Here is a 21,120-nt window from a genome sequence, read left to right as displayed (position 1 = left end):
TTATATTTCGGTATGATTTTTAATCAGCTCTTTGTATTATTAGATTCAGCAATATTGTAGTGGTACAAGAATTGGCCTTATAGGCAGGGATAGAAATTGGCGCTAGCCGCTAACCCAAGTCTGTTCATTCAATGGATAAGGTATTGAGCCAGTTAGCAGAATATCAGGCTTTTTAACACATACAGGGGATGTCCGTATATGTTATGACTTTTCAGTGAACCTTTCAGGTTAATTTCTCCTGCTGATATTGTTTTATTGCACTTGTCCCCAGATGCCAGATTTGCCCGTATGCAAGCCGCAACTCCAGTCAGTTAATCGTCCACCTCCGCACACACACGGGCGACACGCCTTTCCAGTGCTCCCTCTGTGATGCCAAGTTCAAGATTAACTCTGACCTAAAGCGCCACATGCGCACACACACAGGGGAGAAGCCCTATGGCTGTGAATTGTGTGACTACAGATGCTCTATCAGAGGTGAGGAGTTATCCCCCCTGATGTACTGCTAAAGGCAATATGTTGTGCGTCAAATGTGTGTATCCTGTATTTAGAGGTTCTATCCAAGATGAAGAGTTACCCCCCTTGAAGTAGTGCTAAAGGCAATATGTTGTGAGTCAAATATGTGTAAGCTCTTTATATGAGGATCCATCCATGGTGAGGAGTTACCCCCCTTGATGTACTTCTGAAGTCAGTATTTTATGTGTCATATGTATGTATATATATCCTGTATGTATGAGGCTCCATCCGAGGTAACGTGAAGATCCGGGGTAGAATAGATCTTCAGCAACCCATGCTTGCTGTAAAAGCTACTATACTTGTTGTAAGAGGCGACTATCGGGATCGGGTGGTCAGGCTCGCTGACTTGGTTGTTGTATGTCATCGATCCCAATTGCGTGGATCGATGCTGATGATATTAATCACTGTATTGTCTGGTCCAGACTGGATTATTTACAGACTGCTGTCATATAGCTGGAATATTGTTGAGTGAGACATTAAACAACAGACAGACAGATGGACAGTTGAAACATAGGTGCATATACATCTATACTTTGCCCTGATCACTGATAATATATTATCCCTTTTTGGCCCACATGATCTGCATAATTTAGGAACTGATCCCAAAGTTTAGCAGTGTTATGAAAGTTCAGAATTGTTCACATGAATGAGAACAACACTTTGTACTGTTTTTATCTGATTTAAAATGAACAAACATATGGTAAAAAATTCATCTTGACTCACTCATACTTAAAATTTCATTTTGAGGTTGAAAAATCAGACTTTTTCACTCATTTTAGCCATGCTTATATAATTGGTCATGTACTTGATCAAAACTTGCAAGTGCAAGGAAGAAAACAGGCTCATCAGCCATTCCAACATCTCTGCTAATTTTCATGTCAATATTTCAAAGTTTTCTTCAACTTTACAATTTGACATTCCCAGTGGGCATTAAGGCCTGATCCTACCTCTGCCTTTGTAAAAGGAATCCAATGTTATTAGTTTTGTACCTGTCTGCATTATTTTGGATATTCTTCGATTTCAATAACAGTTGTAAGTGTAATTTGAAAAAGAGGTGTATGATGGGAATGAGAGTGTATCCGGCTGCAGAGGAGGATTTTACTGGTACAGCTGATATATTGGGCAAATTAACTCACATATAGTGTAATGTATTCCTAAGATGACAAATTCAGTTGTTGTAGCGCTATGATCACTTTGTGAAACTGTCCCCAGCTTTATTCTTATGCACATTTTTCAGGCAACCTCAAAAGTCACATCCGTATAAACCATTCCAATGAGAACGAGGTGAAGTGCAACTATTGTGACTTCCAGACGTCGTCACGGAAACTGCTTCGGGAACATAAGAAGATTCATGACACAACTCATCCGGTGAAATGTCCGACGTGTAATTATTGCTGTGCTAACAACAGTGCCCTCAAGGCTCATATGCGCATCCACAGCGATGAACGACCCTTTAATTGCAGCTTTTGTTCCTATTCCTCAAAACAGAGTGGTAACGTGAAAACCCATGTACGTAAGAAACACCCAGAAAAGATGCTGGGGGATCGTAAGCCAGGCAGAGCAATTATTAAGAAGGGTGCTCGGGCTGTGTCTACGAATACCCCCAGTCCCACTAAAACACGAGAGGATAGAGGATATGGGTTTAATCTGAAACCAAATTGTAAAAAAACATTTAGCTGTAACATATGCTCAGCTGCTTTTGTGCGAGAGGACTCTCTGAGAAGCCACATGAGACAACATTGTAAGGAGATAGCTCAGAACCTGGAAAGCACTGCCTTGGCTGTTCTTCAGCTCCAGAATTCCGGTCCAAGTGACAGCCAGATGTCGGACACAGTCGTGTCAACCATCGCCAATATGGTTCATCCCGGAGACCCAATGGAGACTGAGATGGAGGCAGTGATGGTGGCATCTCCCACTAGTATCGTTTCCAGTGTCAATGTCATCCAATCGCCAGTGGTCTCCCACACAATTCAGACGTCTGCTCAGATGGCCCAGCAGAGGATGCACATCAGGAGGAAGCGATCCAGTAGTCGGGGTGGGCTTCAGGACATAGCTGAAGCTGCCGCCACCCTCTCCCAGATTCCCCACGGGTGTCCCTCCCCTGTCCGACCAACGTCCCCCTACCAGCATCAGCAGCAGTATGTGACCACTTCCAGGGCTAATATGGGATTCCAGGATGAATCTTTGTCCCTCGGGCAGCTTCCTCCAACGTCAGAACATCCGAATATGCATCATCAGCAGTTTATACAAAGCTCGCAGGGCATGCAAGTCCTGCAGAACCCCTACCCGGGACTGAAGCTTATCAACAACAAGCCTTACCCCTCTAATGATGGCGTTCAACATTCCCTGACCCCCCACCATCAGGTGGTCCAGCACATGAACCCCCATCAGCTTCCTCCCCGGGGCATCGCTCAGCAGCCCGAAGCAGCGGCCATCAACTTACAGGCAAGTCACACAATAATATTCACAATAATCAGACCATGTTTGACTGTTTAACAAGTAGAATTTTGCATTTTATTTTAACATGTACACAATTCAGCAGGGGCCGGTAATCCACAGGCAAGTAAAAATCATTATGATTCCAGGGTGGTGAAATACAATGTCTGACTGTCGAATATGTAGAAGTTTAAACTTTTAAGTTTAAATGGGAGGGACAAGTTTTAGAGAGTTGCCAGAATAGTTCATGTGCAAATGACAAGAACATATAATGAAACATTTTGAGCTCTAGGAAAGGATTCATTCATTCATTCATTCATTCATTCATTCATTCATTCATTCATTCATTCATTCATTCATTCATTCATTCATTCATTCATTCATTCATTCATTCATTCATTCATTCATTGTGAAAGTTCCACTAAATAACATGTCAATCACTTTTTATTGTAGGTTGTCCAGCCACCTGACCCTTACCCAGTCAGCCTGGTCACTCGTGACCTTCAGCTTCAACAGCAGCAAAATCAACACCAGCAGCAGCAACAGCAGCAACAACAACAACAGCAGCAGCAGCAGCAACAACAACAACATATGCACCAGTCCCAGCTGGCACAACATGCCCATCCTCAGCACCTACAACCTCAGCAACATCCGCAGCAGCAGCAGCAGCAGCATCATGGAGCAGCATCAGCAACACAGCCAGCACAGATCCAGATCATCCTACCATCAAGTGGCTTCTCAACTCCTCATCATGGCAACCAGCAAGTGCCTCCAGTATCGCTACCAAGTCAGGTGTCGCAGTCCGGGCGTCCACAGATTGTCGTACAGTTCCAGGAGCCGGCAGTGTCAACTCCTGCACCACAGCCAAATGTCATCACGCTGTCCTCGTCCGTCTGTCAGGCTCTCATCTCACAGATGCGGATGCAAGGTAACTGAGTAGAACATGGACCTGTGAAGATCTGGGGTAGAATAGGTCTTCAGCAACCCATGCTTGCCATAAAAGGCAACTATGTTTGACATAAGAGGCCACTAATGGGATCGGGTGGTCAGGCTTGCTGACTTGGTTGATGCATGTCATCGATCCCAGTTGTTTGGATCGATGCTCATGATGTCACTCACTGGATAGTCTGGTCCAGACTGGATTATTTACAGACCGCCGTCATATAGCTGGAATATTGCTGAGTGCGGCATTAAACAACAAACATAACCTTGGCCAACACCTCAAGCTTGGAGTCTTTTTGTTTTTTTGTTTAAATAAATTTTATTCCATTTCGAAGTACATTTTAACAGATATATGAAGTGGGTAAATACATTTACAATCCTGGTAGAAAATATGATAAAAATTATGATAGAAGGCTTGAATACAACGTTTGAAGTAGACAATAATTAGACTTTCAGATAGAGGAGATATTTTATGAATGCTTCACTTGCAATCCTGGTCATGGAGAGTCAGTGCCTTCCATTTCCTGTGATAACAATGGATTGTGTTGTTTTTGTTTACAACATATTTTTCAGTTTGACAAATGTCACTCATTATTTGAATGAACATATCAAACGACAGCTGGGAGTTCTGTCTCTGTATATTTTTTGGGCAGAAGATTTGACGAAGGCCCAATTTCACAAAGGGATCATAGTACAAAGACTGTCATAAAATTTAATTCCTACATTTTATTAGTGCTATGTCTGTTGTATACTTTGACACAGAGTTAGTACTATGAGTTTCGTGACATTTTCACTTGTAAATGGACTTTCTGTTACAATTTGTTAGCAATGTTATGCCGATACTCTGTCATAGACTTCGCTATATGCCTGTTGTTACTGCTTTTTTATGTAGATTAGTTCTTCATTGTCATAACACTGGCAGTCAATTGTGCAAAAACATACTTTGAGAAGGGAGAGAAATTCATGATGAGATGTATACCGTATATCGCTGTGTATAAGGCGAGTTTTTCGTACCTAAAATGAGGGGGTTAAGAAGGGGGGGAGTCGAAGATCTCACATTTTTTTCCAGTTTCACTTTCAGCTTCCACTGGCGATGTCAACCGGCATCCAATAGCCAGCCCAGCATTTGACAATAAAACTTCACATTTCATCCTAAATAACTGTTCCAATAACTATTTCCATACATACACATGATTTGTATCTGTTTTCCTTGAATAAAGTTTAATAATTTCTGCAAATAAATTTGAAATGACCCTCGCCTTGATGCAGATTGTCAAACCAGCTGACATGGTAAAACAATCAACATCCGTGAGTAGAGAGCCGGAAGTACTCGGAAGCATTTGCATATTGCACATGTGACCTAACATGTGATAACCTGTGAAGCTGATTTTACAGGTAATTGTAGGGCTTCAGGTCAGTTTTAGATCAACAGAAACAGCATTGCGGGGTTATGCCTGACATGGTTGTACTGCTCTGCATACTTCACTGAAGCCAAACATTCTCATCTACAGACTCCATAGCAGGCCAGAACTCAGGCTATCAACCAGACAGCACGTCCGTGACGTCCCAGGAAGTCGTCGTTGCTGTTGATGCACAGGGTGCAACGTCCTCGCATGGAGGTCAGTACAGTATGTAATCTATGCTTGTCGTGTGTACTTCAGTACTTGTAGTGAATAAGTGTGTACTTTTTATAGCTTACTTTGGTGCTTGTGGGGTCACGGGTGTTCCAGTCATATAAGGCGCTGCAATTTGTTTGTTTGTTGTTTAACGCCGCACTCAGCAATATTCCAGCAATATGACGGCGGTATGTAAATAATCGAGTCTGGACCAGACAATCCAGTGATTGATAACATGAGCATCGATCCACGCAATTGGGATCGATGACAAGCATCAACCAAGTCAGCGAGCCTGACCACCCGATCTCGTTAGTCGCCTTTCACGACAAGCATAGTCGCCTTTTATGGCAAGCATGGGTTGCTGAAGACCTATTCTACCCTGGATCTTCACGGGCTGCGCTGCAATTCACTGTGCAGGGTTTCAAGTCTTGGGAATTCCACTTGTCTGAGGCGCCGCATTTCAGTGTGCGGAGTTGCGTCCCTTGGGCATTCCAGGAACCGATGCCTGTGGCTTCAAATCCGGGGTCTACCTGATTATGTTTCACCAAAGCGGTAAACACCTCAGACCTGCATCACTTCATGCTTTCCTCCCGCATAAAGCTGACTTTGATATGACTGGAATACGGTTCACAACAGCGTTAAACCAAACGCACTGTCTACTTTGGTGCTTGTGGTGCTTACTTAGTGCTTGTAGTGTGTACTTTAGTGCTTGTAGTGTGTACTTTAGTGCTTGTGTGTTCTTCAGTACTTGTAGTGCTTTTTCCAGTCCTTGTAGTTTATACTCTAGTGCTTGTAGTGTGTTCTCCTGTGCTTGTAGTGCTAACTTCAGTGCTTGTAGCTTTCACAGATAGCTAATTCGTCTTGCCAGGGCATCATTTTGTAATTTTCTTTCACATCACTCATTGTCCGACCACATGTAAGTGTTTATATTCCTATCGTCTCAATTTCAAATCTGAACAAACTTCCAGACTACTTATTACCACTGAAGGGGTCATTGTTGGCAAGCGTACTACAGATATTTACTGCAGGTAGTTTTCAGTATACAGAAATGTACCATTGCCCAAATAAGACTACAGAATGGTGCAGGGGGAGGAGTCCATTCCGCAGCGCTGTTCTGGTTCCTTGCAACTTGTGTAGACGAGACTTCCTGTTTCTGAACATGGGAGATTTTCTTCAGAACGGTCATACTGGTGTATGAGATGCATTTCACGGCACTATATTATAACAGCATACTCTTTGTCCAGTTGATGGAGTTATGTTAAACCTATCACATAAAACATAAAATTCCAAGTCTATATTTTCAACTGTTTTGCAAACTACTTCACCACTGTTAAAATTATATGTGTCAGCAATATCTACAATTCCCCTTCCCCACTCCTCTCAGCCCTAACTCTACATAATTTAATCATTTCACTCTTAAGTGTGTTCATCTTACAATGTCTTCCTAAAAGTGACACCGACTGAGTGACGAACTTTGCACATACCTTTGCCACTTTTAATTGGATGCATACAGTAGTTTTCAGAAGAAATTGGTATGGCAGAACTCTTTGTATGTCCCATCCTCTTAAACCGCCACTTCTTCCTCCAGGAGGGAACGGAAGGCCTGTCAACTTTGAGACACAGCACAAGTCACTCATTTGACCTCTAAGGAGCAATTACACTCTTTATGTAAACAAAACACAATCACTTGTCTGATAAGGATACTGTATTGCCATAGTAAGCTATATGATGCCAAGAGTTTCATTACTGTGTTATGCTTTACAAAATTTTAATTATCCAAGAAGAAAATTAATTGTAGTTTTAGAAAGAATATAAATGATCATATATATATATATATATATATATATATATATATATATATATATATATATATATATATATATATATATATATATATATATATATATATATATACACACAAAGAGAAAAATAACAAAGTCAGTTCGCCACCACTTGTGTCCCATATATGGCTCATTTATCCTATTTGGGTATTTTGTTCGCACAAGTGTCCACACATATTCCGGCATTATTTGTCTGTGATGGAAGACAACATGCTCCCCATCACCCAGTCTCATCTTCTTTTGAACATATTCTGGTATTTTCCACCCGTTACAGTTGTCAATTATTTTCAAGAATTTATTGTAGAGGTGGTGCAGTTATTAGGGCTTGGAGGGAGCGCATGTCCCATCCATCTGGCTGTTCTTTTGTGGGTGGCTACACAGGGTTTGATACAACGGTAGGGGCATGTGCCCTCCTCCATTCGATTGTCACTCTCGGGATCTGGCTGATTTGCAATGGACTGTTCCTCGGGAATAGGGGAGTCCACTTGAATTTGAATACCTTACGTTTCGTAAATACATTTTTTGTTATTGTATATATAGTGAATGTAACTATTCTATAAACAGACATGGTTACAAGGAACATTATTTCGTGATTAATGTATATAAGTCATTTGATTAGTATATGCACTTTGACTGGATATATTCTTATTATGCAGTAACTGTTTCATTATTATCAAATTTGTAGCCCACAGACCTGTTGTCCTGCGATGTTCCGTAGCAGCCATATGTACAATATGCATCAATAACACATATTCACCACTAATGAACTGCGATATGGTACACAAGTTGTATATAGTCAGCTTCTAAATGTATTTGTATGATTTTGTGATATTTGGCTCTGACTTGACCTGACATGAGATCATGCCACTATAGCCATCATATATATATATATATATATATATATATATATATATATATACAAAAATGAGGTAAATGTTCACTCGGTGTACATGTAATATATAATAAAATAATAAAGTCCACGTAAGTCCATCATCTTCTTTATATCAGTTTCATACATAGTACTTTCGCTGTCTCATGACAGCTCTTCAGTGTAACTGACATTGACATATAATGACGTCATACTTATGATTACGTCATAAATTACAACTGTGACGTCATAATGTATTTACACACTCCAGCGACGACACCAAGTAATTTAACAATTGTAGGGAGACATTTGAATTAAATATACAGTATTTGTAAAGTAATACTGTATATTTAATTCAAATGTCTCCCTACAATTGTTAAATTACTTGGTGTCGTCGCTGGAGTGTGTAAATACATTATGATGTCACAGTTGTAATTTATGACGTAATCATAAGTATGACGTCATTATATGTCAATGTCAGTTACACTGAAGAGCTGTCATGAGACAGCGAAAGTACTATGTATGAAACTGATATAAAGAAGATGATGGACTAACGTGGACTTTATTATTTTATTATATATATATATATATATATATATATATATATATATATATATATATATATATATATATATATATATATATATATATAGAAGTGAGATCTGTATTTCAATTGTTTTAATATGTTATGCTGCCTTGGACCTGAGAATTGTCCGCAGTCCCAAGCTGAGAGGCCGAGGGCCATATGACCCCTTATCCATAATTGTATGTGGCAGAGGAATGTAATGTTTAGAACATAAAGTGGGAAGCCGATTTGGGTGCTGAAAGGCTGTAACTGGCGGTTTAACAAGGAGTTGTGGCTCACAGAAGCTGGGATTTTCACACATATATTCACTTGCTTTTGAAGTGGTGAATGTAAAGGGAGATAACTCTTACATGTTTGATAGCATTAAGTGACTTTCCCAGTGGATATTAGTACAATGACAGAAAAGTCTTCATTACCACCAAAAGAGAATTTTTCAAATCTTAGTATCATTCATACAGGAGTGTACCACATACAAAATCTGAATGCCTTTTTTTTTTATCATTTCCTGTCACATACCCGATACTCTGTCATTTTCACAAATATACTTTTTGTAGTTATATATTATATTTATTGATATTATTAAATTAGCTGGATTGAAAGAAATTCTGCATTATAATAATTACAGCATAGAAAATCTGGTGACAAAAATTGTAGATTTTTACCAAATGTATTATTTACATCTCAATTCAGGGTAAAATCTACAGTGATTGATTATTTAAATACTTTTGACTTATATGTCTATTGTAAGAATAGGTTTGCAAAATAATCATTAACTTAACCTATAATATTACTATAAAATACATTTTAACAACAACAACAACAAAAAAATATATACTTTTGCATTGTGAATTTGAACCTGGATTCCTTCAGACAGATTTTCTTTTGTGGATGAATCTGCCAAGTCACATGATTAGGCGCAGTGATCTCCCTTTGTCCATCATGTTCCTGCATATAGTTTTGAAAACCTGTGACATATAAAACCTACCACCCACGACGAAGTATTTCTTCAGCTGTTGGGAATGTGGCAATTTCTTCATTATGAAAACAATAAAATTTAATCATGTGTTTCTAATAGCAACTTTGCATCAGGCAAGGAATATGGAGATATATTGTTTCCAGTTTTGACAAGAAACATATCCTATGGGAAAAAGCGAAGTGTAACATTTGTTCACGTGTTGAGTTTTCTGACAGTAATTAAATTACTTTAACTGGATGTTGCAAAACAGTTGGTGTAGTGTACTTGTTAGCGTTGTAGTAACACTGACTTCCTCCATAAACAAACCGCTGCCACAGTGAACATATAATGCACTTTCTCACATTTTAAACATTGAATTTGCTTTAAATATGACAGCATTGTTCCCTCAGATGTGCTTATAGATCTAAAGACAATCGGAATTTTGTTCATTGTAAGACTAAGCTTATTTTGAATAGTTAAATGAGTATTTAAAAATGATAAAAAAATTGAAGTTTAGTCTGAAGGATAAGAAATTGTTTTAAGGACTTTTTCACATACCAATTAATGTTTTTGTCATCATGTTAGAAATTAGTCGTGTTATCAAAGAGAATAGTATGAGAAATGTTTAGCTTTTCGACTTTTCTGCTTGTACCAGTCAGAAGTCTGGTAGTTTGAATCCCACAATCGCTTTGCTATGAGCCAGGATCTATTCCCAAGCTTGTCCATTTTATCAAAATACGACCTGTGTCACTTTTGAATTTCCTTCCAAATATACCTGACATGTTGATGTGCTGTTAAAAAATAATGAAATCAAATTCAATCACTATGAAAATACAGGGTTCCCATTAGGATGAATTGTTAGAGGAATCAGGTTGCCTGGCTCAGATGTTTTGTTAAATTGGAGATATACTGTCTGGCCATTTTGTTTAACTCCTCTTAAAAAAACTATAGCAGCCTCTGCCAAAATCTTTTGAGTGTACAGCCCAAACAGGCTTTGCTGCATGCTCTTCAGGGGCGGACCATTTCATATATAGGGTGGAAGGGTGTGAGTCCTGTTTTTTTTCTCTTAGTTTTTTTGTCTGTTTTTTCTTCTTCATGAAACAGAGCTGAGATTTATTCCAGTCACTCTTTTTAAATTCAACCTGTGAAAAGAATGTTAAAGTTTTCTCACTATTTACTGAAAGATATGACTTGTATGATATGGCCTCTTTAAATGTAAGAGTTGAATGATTATCAATAAATACTGTATTTGACGTTACAAGCGCCCCGCTCTAATAAGCGCCCACGCGATATTTGCTAATATATTGGCAAGTGAACAGTCCCAATCAGCACCCCTTCCAATTGATCAATGTACACAAGACTTATTTATTCGTGTATAATACGCACTCGTGTGCTATATGAACCCTTAATTATGGGCAAGTAAATTCTTGAAAAATACGTCTGTCGTATATAAACATTTCAGGCTGTCAGCATAAACCATGAATTTGATCTTTCAACTATGTTTTTCCACCAAAATAATATTTTAATAAGAGCCCCCTATTTCTTATTTTGACAGCGCCCTGGGCGCTTATTACGTCAAATACGGTAAGTGTTACAGGAATGCTGTCTCCATGGTAATGTCTCTATGGCAGAGATTATTGCATTGCTCATGAAAGACACTGTATTGATGAGGATGGCCATGTTGAGGTTAAGAGTTTTTATTAAGACTTAGATTTTTTTACAAGCAGATGAAGGTTGTGTGTTTTTTACATAAAATTATGAGCTGTGTTTTTTTGTATTTTCTTAAAAAACAACTGGTCCCCTCCTAGAAATCAAATTGTATGCCACTTAGAATAGGACCCATTTACCTACTGTATTTGCCATAGTTAGGACCCTTGGCACTTAGAAAATTGAAGGAAGGGCTTATTGAAACATTTAATTTGTTTATTAAATCCATTAAATCTGTTTTCAGAGAGCAGAGTGAACATTTTAAACTTAGTTCAAGTGTCAATGAAACTTAAAAGTTTCCAATAATAGAAATAAGCCAGTTACATACCGTTTCTGCTCTGCTCTTTTCTGTAAAAAATGTCTAATATACACACCAAAATATTGACTGTCTTGACCATTTTACAGTCAGATGTGGGGGCATTTATATAGATTACTTACAGAGTTGTCGAGAAGTTTGCCTTGGGGGGCTTTTTGAAGCAGGGCACTTAATATGGGGAATGCGGTATGCTTGTATTATGAAGCGACAAATGGATTGGATGGTTAGAATCTGTGACACTGTTGATTGTGTGTCATAATTCACACACAGTAGCTCATACTATCTATCACTGAAGATTATGCTCCTTGCAAATTGACTGTCAAAAGTACTTGCAAGAAATGGGACTAGTCTTCGGGTGTGACTGCTGGTTCAAGTCAAGGTGTATTTCTTGGCTCATCTGAGGCCATCAGTAGACCATTACAGCCCCTGCGATGTCTGTGATAAGTAAGAGTCCTGGGCCCCGTTCCTCAAAGTAATCTTAGCGCTAAGGCGATCATAAGTCCCATACTTTAACATAGGCTTACGATCACTGTAGCGCTAAGATCGCTTTGAGTAACGAGGCCCTGAACATGCCTATGCTCATGCATGGTCATGTAACCCATTCATACAGTGTCATCAGGGTCAAGAACATTATGAGGGTCTTGACATGCAGATGCATTATATAGTTATTTATGCATAAAGTAAATGATATCTAAGTCCTATGTGTCTACATTTGCCTTGACTAGTAGGGAGTAAGACCATACCACAAAGAGTTTTTGTTTTATAGATTTTTGTGAACTCATTAGATTGGGTAGATCAAATTAATGTAAAATAAATTTTATTTGCTATTTTTTATTCCATTTACCAAAATCTTGTTTTGGTGACAAACTTATATAAGCTAAATGTGTTTAAATTTCAGGATGTTTACTATTTTGACAGTAAGGCAAGTCTATTTTCGTTGGTTTAATTTGGATTTTGTTTTGAAATTTTAAAGTGAAGGAGTCCTTGTAATAACCCTGATATTTAAAGATAACGATTTCAGGGGTCCCTTAAATGCTATAACAGCAAATCTCCAAGAGTCAACTTAATATCGAACACTGTTTTTACTTTTCTAATCCATCAAAGGTCAAGTTTGGCCAGCTGAAAAATATATAAATTATTTTTTTACTGTAGTTGGTCAAATCTGTGAACTGAAAAATGAATTAAAGGTTGCTGAATGTTATGCCATAGTTAGTCAGTGTGTTACACAGTAAGCATTTCAGTGTCATGAGCCAAACAAAAGCTGTAGTGAGGAGGACTCTTCTATTTGTTCATCACCTGCCCAAACAGTGACATTACAGTCCTGATGTCCTAGTTGATATAAAACCCCAAACACTGTCAACCAACTCTTGAATCCCGGGACACGATGTTTAAGAGTGGGAGCTTGCAATGCAGGTACATTTGTCCTGGGAGATAACAAATGTGGTACACTGAATATAAGCCAATATACAGGCACACATATGTCAGTTTGCCTGCTTGTTAATGACCACTGGGTACATAAGTATGACTGGGCAAGGAGGTCTGCTCATAAATCATAGGTCGTGTAAAACGGTTATGTTCCTGGAAAGTCATAGAGAAGTGATGGGGTCTTTTAGTCTCTGATAAGAACTCCGAAACAATAGCCGAAAAGTCACAACAAACCAACATACTTGGAAAAATGAAAAGATTCACTGGGCTCTTTTCTATTATGTTTCAAAAGATAATCTTATTCTTAAAATATTTTCTTTTCAGATATCAAATGTTAGTCTAGACTTTTGTTTGAACAAGGCCAAACTGACCAAAATGAGTCAGTTGAGAATGTTATGTCAATATTCTTGGACACTGCCCCCAAGAGGAAGCTAAGGCAGCATTGAATTGCTCACATAAGGCCTATCCTGAAATAAGGTCAGCTTCCTTCTGTGATTAATGTAATTTGGCAAATCAACATGACCCAGAATTCTCCCCAAACTGGAGTATCCAGACAGATATAGATATGCTACATTCAGTTTAGGATGAGGGTTCTTTCCTCGACACAGAACACCCTCATTAAACTTGAACCTCAGTAACGGGATACCTGGTTTAACATGCTGTCTCATGGACTTGACCCTTATTACACAATGTATCAGACGAGACAGTTCTTCTAGCCCACGTAATTAAAGACCCATAGTAACTGTGCCACCAGGTGCTAATGTTGCCATTCTCAGCTACAGTAAACTTGTAGGAATGACCAGTGAATATCTTTGGGAACCAGGGAATTTTGTTTGAGATGGATATTTTTTCAGTGATTGCTTCTAAACATACATTTTTTCACTCTGGAAGAAGCCCTACAATTATGTTTTATTTCACAACAGATTCTTATGCATGTCTAGCGAACAATTTTCATTTTTTAAACCTGAAGAATTGTTTTGGGGATGGAGAAGAAATTACTTTTCATCAAATAGATCCCATGAATATTGCTGAATGCGACTTTAAACAAACAAACAAACAAACAAATAAATAAATAAACAATTGTCACTTATTACATCACTAACTTGACTAAAACTAGGTTCTAACTTGTGGAAGATAGTCCTCCTTTTTAATACATGTGTCATTGTTAGTTGATCAATTCTTTTACTGCTAAGTGATGTTTATGGTACAATATATACTTGACTACTACATCATATTGTTACTTTGTATATTTCTGTAAATGAAAATAATCAATATCAAACCTTTCTTTTTTCAAAACTTTTAAAACTTTAGATGTTTCTGATCTTGAGGCCTTTTAGCAAACAAGATTTCTCTGTATTTTCAAAGAAGCATGGCTGAAATTAGGAGTGAAAGTAACACTCATCAGACTCATACTTTTTGATTTTCGTAAGAATTTCAAACATTTTTTTGATACAGAATTAACTTTGACAGAGGCTTAGCCGACATATATTTTCTTTCTGGACATAATTTGATGCTATTTTATCATGACCTTGGTGTAATTTTTGTGAAGGCAAGTCGAACCAGTCAGTGTTCATTATAAAACTGGCCTCCAGCAGTATGAGGAAGAAAGACGAGTACTCGCCAAAATCACTGACATTTTAAATTTAACAGATGTACACATTATATCAAAGTGATGGAATAAAAACAGGATCTGGCGTATTGGATGTTGAACTCAATGTGTGACATCGTTACTTTTAGAGACGCACGCAACAAATCCAATTTTTTCTAAAACAGATGATAGTTTCTTATTGATTCGACTTATATCTAATTGTTTGGGACCACTCAGGGGCACTGTAAATCTTCATTGCTTTTGTTTCAAGCTGATTTGATTGAGTTGGAGCTGTGAGGAAGATTCATGGTGTCTTATACAATATCCAGCTCTCATCTGCTCTGTCTGGACAAGCGGCCATTTTGAATTTTTTTAAGTCACCCTAAAATTGTATTTTGTTATGTCCATGTATGTGCTGGAGTTAGATTTTTCACTTTTTTCTTGTTTTGTGGAGATTATTTTGTAATCTAGGAGGTCATTTTGAAGTAAGGAATTTTTTTTTTTCGCTTTTACTCTCAACTGACCACTGTTATTTTCTAGTCACCACTTCAGTGCCAGCTTTATGAACCAAACACTTGGGAGGCATGCAATGTCGTCATTTGCTCGACAATTTTATATGATTATGAAATAATGAAGAAAAGGATATCAAAGATTTGTTTATTAGTATAAATAGTCATTGTTTTTTAAGAAAAAGGAAAAACTTTCAGTAATTTTTCGCTATTGTAGAAAATACAAGATGCATGGCAAATTGTGGAAAATTCTTTCAAAATATCAATAAGGAAACAATACTGCATAAAGATACATATTTCATTACTATATTTTGGGAAAATTCTGTAGTTTGAATGGATGGTAGTTTTATTAATTTTGGGAAAATATGTGAATCGATGGTCTCTCTATGTTTCACTACTAGAATGTGGAAAAGCATGTTAGTGTTGTATGGAAAGTAGTTTCAGTTTAGAGGAATACTTGTGAATTCATTGCTTGTAATGTTTATAAATGTCACCACAATTATGAATTAAATATTCAGTTTTAGGGTTGTATGGAAAGTACTCTCATTTTTTGTTGTTGAAAATTGTAGGGATTCCTTAATATGTATACATTGATGCATGTATTTCTCCTGAAGATTATAGAAAATAAATTTGGGTTGTTTGGAAAGCAGTTTTTGTAATTTGTAGGAAATTGTGTGCATATCATGTTGTTATTATTATCATTATCATTGTTGATGTACCAGATTAAAAAATCATCCAAGACACATATATGTTAGAAAAAAAACCCTAGCATCCTGTCACAGAGTTTTTTTATTTTATTGATGTGATCACCAACGCGATGTCATAAAATAATGACCAAAATCAATCATTGTCAAAAAATGTAACCGATGAGGCTATATTCAATATCATATGACAAAGTACAATGCACTCTGTTATGTGTGACAATTTACTGATGTCAGAAATATGTTTCAATACATTGTCCTAGCATCTGGCATGATGAACATGTTAGAAAAAAATCTGTTTGTTAAAAAATGGAAATGTTAAAATGAGAGTGAACTGTCAGGATATTTTCCATATTTACTGTACAACCTGCTACAGATGTGTCTTGTGTGCTATGTCAGTAATCATATCCTACGTCATCACATTATTGGCTTACAGAATGCTGAGAATATTCCTATTAAACTATGTTTTCTGCCAATGTGGTATGATCATATAACAAATATGATGTAATATTCTCCTCTCTGCAAACAAACATGCTTCTGAAGACTCATACTTTTGAAAAGTTATACTTTAAAAGTTTTCATGCATGGAAAAATCCAGAGACGTTTTCAACCAATCCGATGGCATCAGACACTCCCAACTGTTTGAATAATTCTTTATAGGCATATCATTGTCAAACTATTATGATATCATTCTCTGTATAATTATCAGGGTCTAACACATATTTCCAAGCTGAAAGACATATTCTGAAGCTGTGAGACATATTCTGTGATACATGTTCTGTAAGGCATATTCTGTAAGACATATTCTCAAGCTGTGAGACATGTTCTGTAAGACATATTCTCAAGCTGTGAGACATGTTCTGTAAGACATATTCTGTAAGACATATTCTCAAGCTGTGAGACATGTTCTGTAAGGCATATTCTCTAAGACATATTCTCAAACTGCGAGACATATTCTGTTGGACATTCTCCCAAGCTGTAAGACATATTCTCAAGCTGTGAGACATATTCTCAAGCTGTAAGACATATTCTCAAGCTGTAAGACATATTCTCAAGCTGTAAGACATATTCTCAAGCTGTGAGACATATTCTCAAGCTGTAAGACATATTCTCAAGCTGTGAGACATATTCTCAAGCTGTAAGACATATTCTCAAGCTGTGAGACATATTCTCAAGCTGTAAGACATAGTCTCAAGCTGTGAGACATACAGTAAACTATGGTTATAACGAACTCGAAAGGACGACTAATTTTAGTTCGTTAAAACCGTAGTTATAGCATATATACAGAAAATGGAGGGATCAAAACACATTTTGTTATATCTGTCAGTTCCTTATAAACGTGTTCGTTAAACGTAGTTTACCGTATTCTCAAACTGTAAGATATACTGCATTTCCTCTGATAGTGCCAGGCCTCCAATAAACACCTGGTATGAATCAGCAACGTATAACACAATAAACGCTGAGTTTCTTAAAAAGTTATCTTAGATATAAATTATTTCTCCCTGGAATAAATAAAGCCTAAAATTCTATTGTATGTCAATTTATCAGTGACGGCAGCTTATGCAACAGCGAAGCTGAAACATAAAGCTCCAAGTCTCTAATTACCATCAGACCTCCAGTAGCTGCTGGGTTTTCAAGCTTGTTCAAAGAATGAGTGCCAGAGCACTTATTAGAGGAAATACAGTATTCTCAAGGTATTGAACAAATTATACACAAGGTATTCCATTGTATCATTTGCATGTGTTTGTTGAGGATTGTTACAGCAATCATTGTTCTTCATGCTATGAACCAAATGGTTTGCCTGGCTCAGATTTTTGCTGGCTGTGGCATAAAATTCCTTTCAATCAGTTACAATCACTTTGACATAGCAATAATACCGTATCCGACGTAATAAGCGCCCAGGGCGCTCTCCAAATTAGAAATAGGGGGCTCATATTAAAATATTATTTTGGTGGAAAAAAATAGTTGAAAGATAAATTTCGTGGTTTATGCTGACAGCCTGAAATGTTTATGTACGGCAGATATATTTTTCCAGAATTTAATTGCCCATAATTAATGGTGCATATAAAATCAGGAGTGCGTATTATACGCAAATGAATAAGTCTTGTTTACATTGATCAATCGGAAGGGATGCTAATTGGGATTGTTCACATGCCAATATATTAGTAAATATCGCCGTGGGCGCTTATTACATCGAATATGGAAATCAAATTTGTGGGTTTTTAAGTTAGAGAATATTTTGAAGCCTACAGATGTTTTTAACACCATGCTATCTATGTGTCTGGGAATTTGCTAAAGTTTTTCAAAGTTCGCTCTAACCTAATATCAGTAATGCTCTTGTATGTAAACTTTTTATCACTTTTTAAAGATTGTCACCAATATACTACTGAAATATTATCCCCTTGGGCTTTCCTCCCCCAGTAAGCTGACACACTGTGATATAACTGGAATACTGTTCAAAGTGGATTTTAAAACAACTCCCTCACTCACTCTGAAATAGCATACTCTGTATAGTCTTTTCACTACAGTCGATCTGTCCCAAATATATTTCTGAATATATTCACCATATTCTTTTCACCAAAATCAGTCAGTCCCGAATATTCATCTGAAATATATTCTCGGTATTCTTTTCACTTAAGTAGGTCTGTCTCGAATATCTCCTGAAATATTACATACCCCATATTCTTTTCACCAGAGGTGGATGGGCGGTCGGGGAGCCTAGTGGTTAAAGCGTTCGCTTTCTGACATGGGTACAATGTGTGAAGCCCACTTCTGGTGTCCCCCATTGTGATATTGCTGGAAAATTGCTAAAAGCGGCGTAAAACCATACTCACTCACTCACTCACTCACTCACTCACTCACTCACTCACTCACTCACTCACTCACTCACTCACTCACTCACTCACTCACTCACTCACTCACTCACTCACTCACTCACTCACTCACTCACTCACTCACTCACTCACTCACTCACTCACTCACTCACTCACTCACTCACTCACTCACTCACTCACTCACTCACTCACTCACTCACTCACTCACTCACTCACTCACTCACTCACTCACTCACTCACTCACTCACTCACTCACTCACTCACTCACTCACTCACTCACTCAACCCCACCCATCCACCCACCCTACACTCAAGGTGGTCTGTTCCGAATATGCTTCTTAAATATTATGTTCTCTGCATTCTTTTCCCCTAAGTCTGTTGGTCCCAAATATATTTCTGAAATATTATAGTGACTATATTTTTTTCTACAAAGTCAGTCTGATCTATGAAGGAAGACAGGTTGATTTGGTCCCAGTCTGGTAATGGATAGCACACATTGTCATGATGTCATTGCGCAAAAGTGTATTGCATATTGTTGGCATATATGGACGAGGGGTTATCTTATGGAATATGATCCAAATGCAAGATTTTTTTTTTCTCACACAACATCAAAGATGGAACGATAAAAATACCTATTTTTCACTCAACCAATGCAATAGACACAGTTGTTCCATAATGCTGAAAAAATATACAGCCAAAATGCTATAAATCATAAAAACAGGAAATTGCTGATGTTAAAAAACGGAGTTAGATGTAAGATATAGTAATCATTTCTATATTTGCAACAAAGAATAGGTGGAAGTGTCTTACTGTGATTAATGTCATACCCAAAAACAGCTTTCATCTGTTTGGGGAAAATGTTTTTGTTTTTGTTTGTTTAAATTTCATGGAGGAAATAGCTGTGATGGAATAGAAACCATTATTGCAGGCACCATCTTGATGTGGAAATAGAGTGTTTACACTAATATTTTACAAAGGCATAAAACGTCTTCACGATAATTGATACGCAGAATGCTCAGGGAACATGTCTGGCTGTGGAAATGTTTTGTTCTTGCGTAAATCATGCAAGAAATATGTGCGAGGTTTCCAAGAATGAGTTCCGTTTTCTCCCCAATGCTTTTATGGTTTCATGCTTATGATATTTTGAGGGGTGAAAGTTATTTATAATCTTTGTGCACTTGACAATTGGACGTAAAGAATGATAAAGATCTGTTGATGACTTTTTAAAGAAATAATTAGAGGCAACGCTCAACTGCTTTTACTCCATGTAGAAACATTTCTGTGTGATAAGATAATTTGTGCTCATTATGAGAAGAATTTCATGGGCAGTAAATTGTTGTGGATGATTAGAAGGCTGCCTGTTTTCTTCTTGTCTCTCCATTGGGACTCTGGACAGAATTGGTCCCCAGTACCCCATGCTTGTATCTCTGGTGATTCCAGTCAGAATAGGTCCCCAATGCCCCATGCTTGTCTCTCTGTGGTGATTCCAGTCAGAATAGGTCCCCAATGCCCCATGCTTGTCTCTCTATGGTGACTCGGGGTCAGAATAGGTCCCCAATACCCCATGCTTGTCTCTCTCTGGTGACTCCAGTCAGAATTGGTCCAAATACCCCATGCTTGTCTCTCTGTGGTGACTCGGGGTCAGAATAGGTCCCCAATGCCCCATGCTTGTCTCTCTGGGGTGACTCGGGGTCAGAATAGGTCCCCAATGCCCCATGATTGTCTCTCTGTGGTGACTCGGGGTCAGAATAGGTCCCCAATGCCCCATGCTTGTCTCTCTGTGGTGACTCCAGTCAGATTAGGTCCCCAGTACTCCATGCTTGTCTCTATGGTGACTCCAGTCAGAATAGGTCCCAAGTACTCCATGCTTGTCTCTGTGGTAACTCCAACAGTTGTAGTGCTGAGACTCCCAAATTTGACGGACTTCCGACAGTTGTAGCACTAAGACTCAAATATTCAACTCAGACTTCTGACAGCTGTAGCGCTAGACTCCCATACTTAACACAGACTTCCAACAGTTGTAGCACTAAGACTCCTTTATTTAACACAGACTTCCGACAGCTGTAGCGCTAAGACTCCTATATTTAACACAGACTTCCGACAGCTGTAGTGCTAAGACTCCCGTATTTAACACTGACTTCCAACAGCTGTAGCGCAAAGACTCCCATATCTATCACAGACTTCCGACAGCTGTAGCACTAAGACTCCCATACTTAACACAGACTTCCAACAGTTGTAGCGCTAAGACTCCCATATTTAACACAGACTTCCGACAGCTGTAGCG

General features: G+C 38.0%; 1 protein-coding gene across 2 annotated transcripts in view; it reads left to right on the top strand.

The window, feature by feature from the left end:
- Positions 1-21,120, top strand: part of LOC139454056 (zinc finger protein 64-like) — a 210,099-nt gene that overhangs the window by 10,063 nt on the left and 178,916 nt on the right. The window contains exons 5-8 of one of the 2 annotated variants that reach the window (XR_011652432.1): positions 272-474; positions 1,751-2,958; positions 3,403-3,877; positions 5,403-5,519. Coding sequence is in view for 1 of the 2 variants with exons in the window: in XM_071235547.1 (XP_071091648.1) it covers positions 272-474; positions 1,751-2,958; positions 3,403-3,877; positions 5,403-5,510 (1,994 nt within the window). In the remaining variant the exon portion in view is untranslated. The remainder of the gene's footprint in view (positions 1-271; positions 475-1,750; positions 2,959-3,402; positions 3,878-5,402; positions 5,520-21,120) is intronic. The other variant, XM_071235547.1, reaches the window with a different exon arrangement.

Source organism: Haliotis cracherodii, unplaced genomic scaffold (assembly GCF_022045235.1).
Source record: "Haliotis cracherodii isolate W230 unplaced genomic scaffold, xgHalCrac1.p SCAF_10, whole genome shotgun sequence".
Lineage (NCBI taxonomy): Eukaryota > Metazoa > Mollusca > Gastropoda > Lepetellida > Haliotidae > Haliotis > Haliotis cracherodii.
Note: the sequence above shows the minus strand (reverse complement) of the source record. Positions and strands in the feature narration are given on the sequence as shown.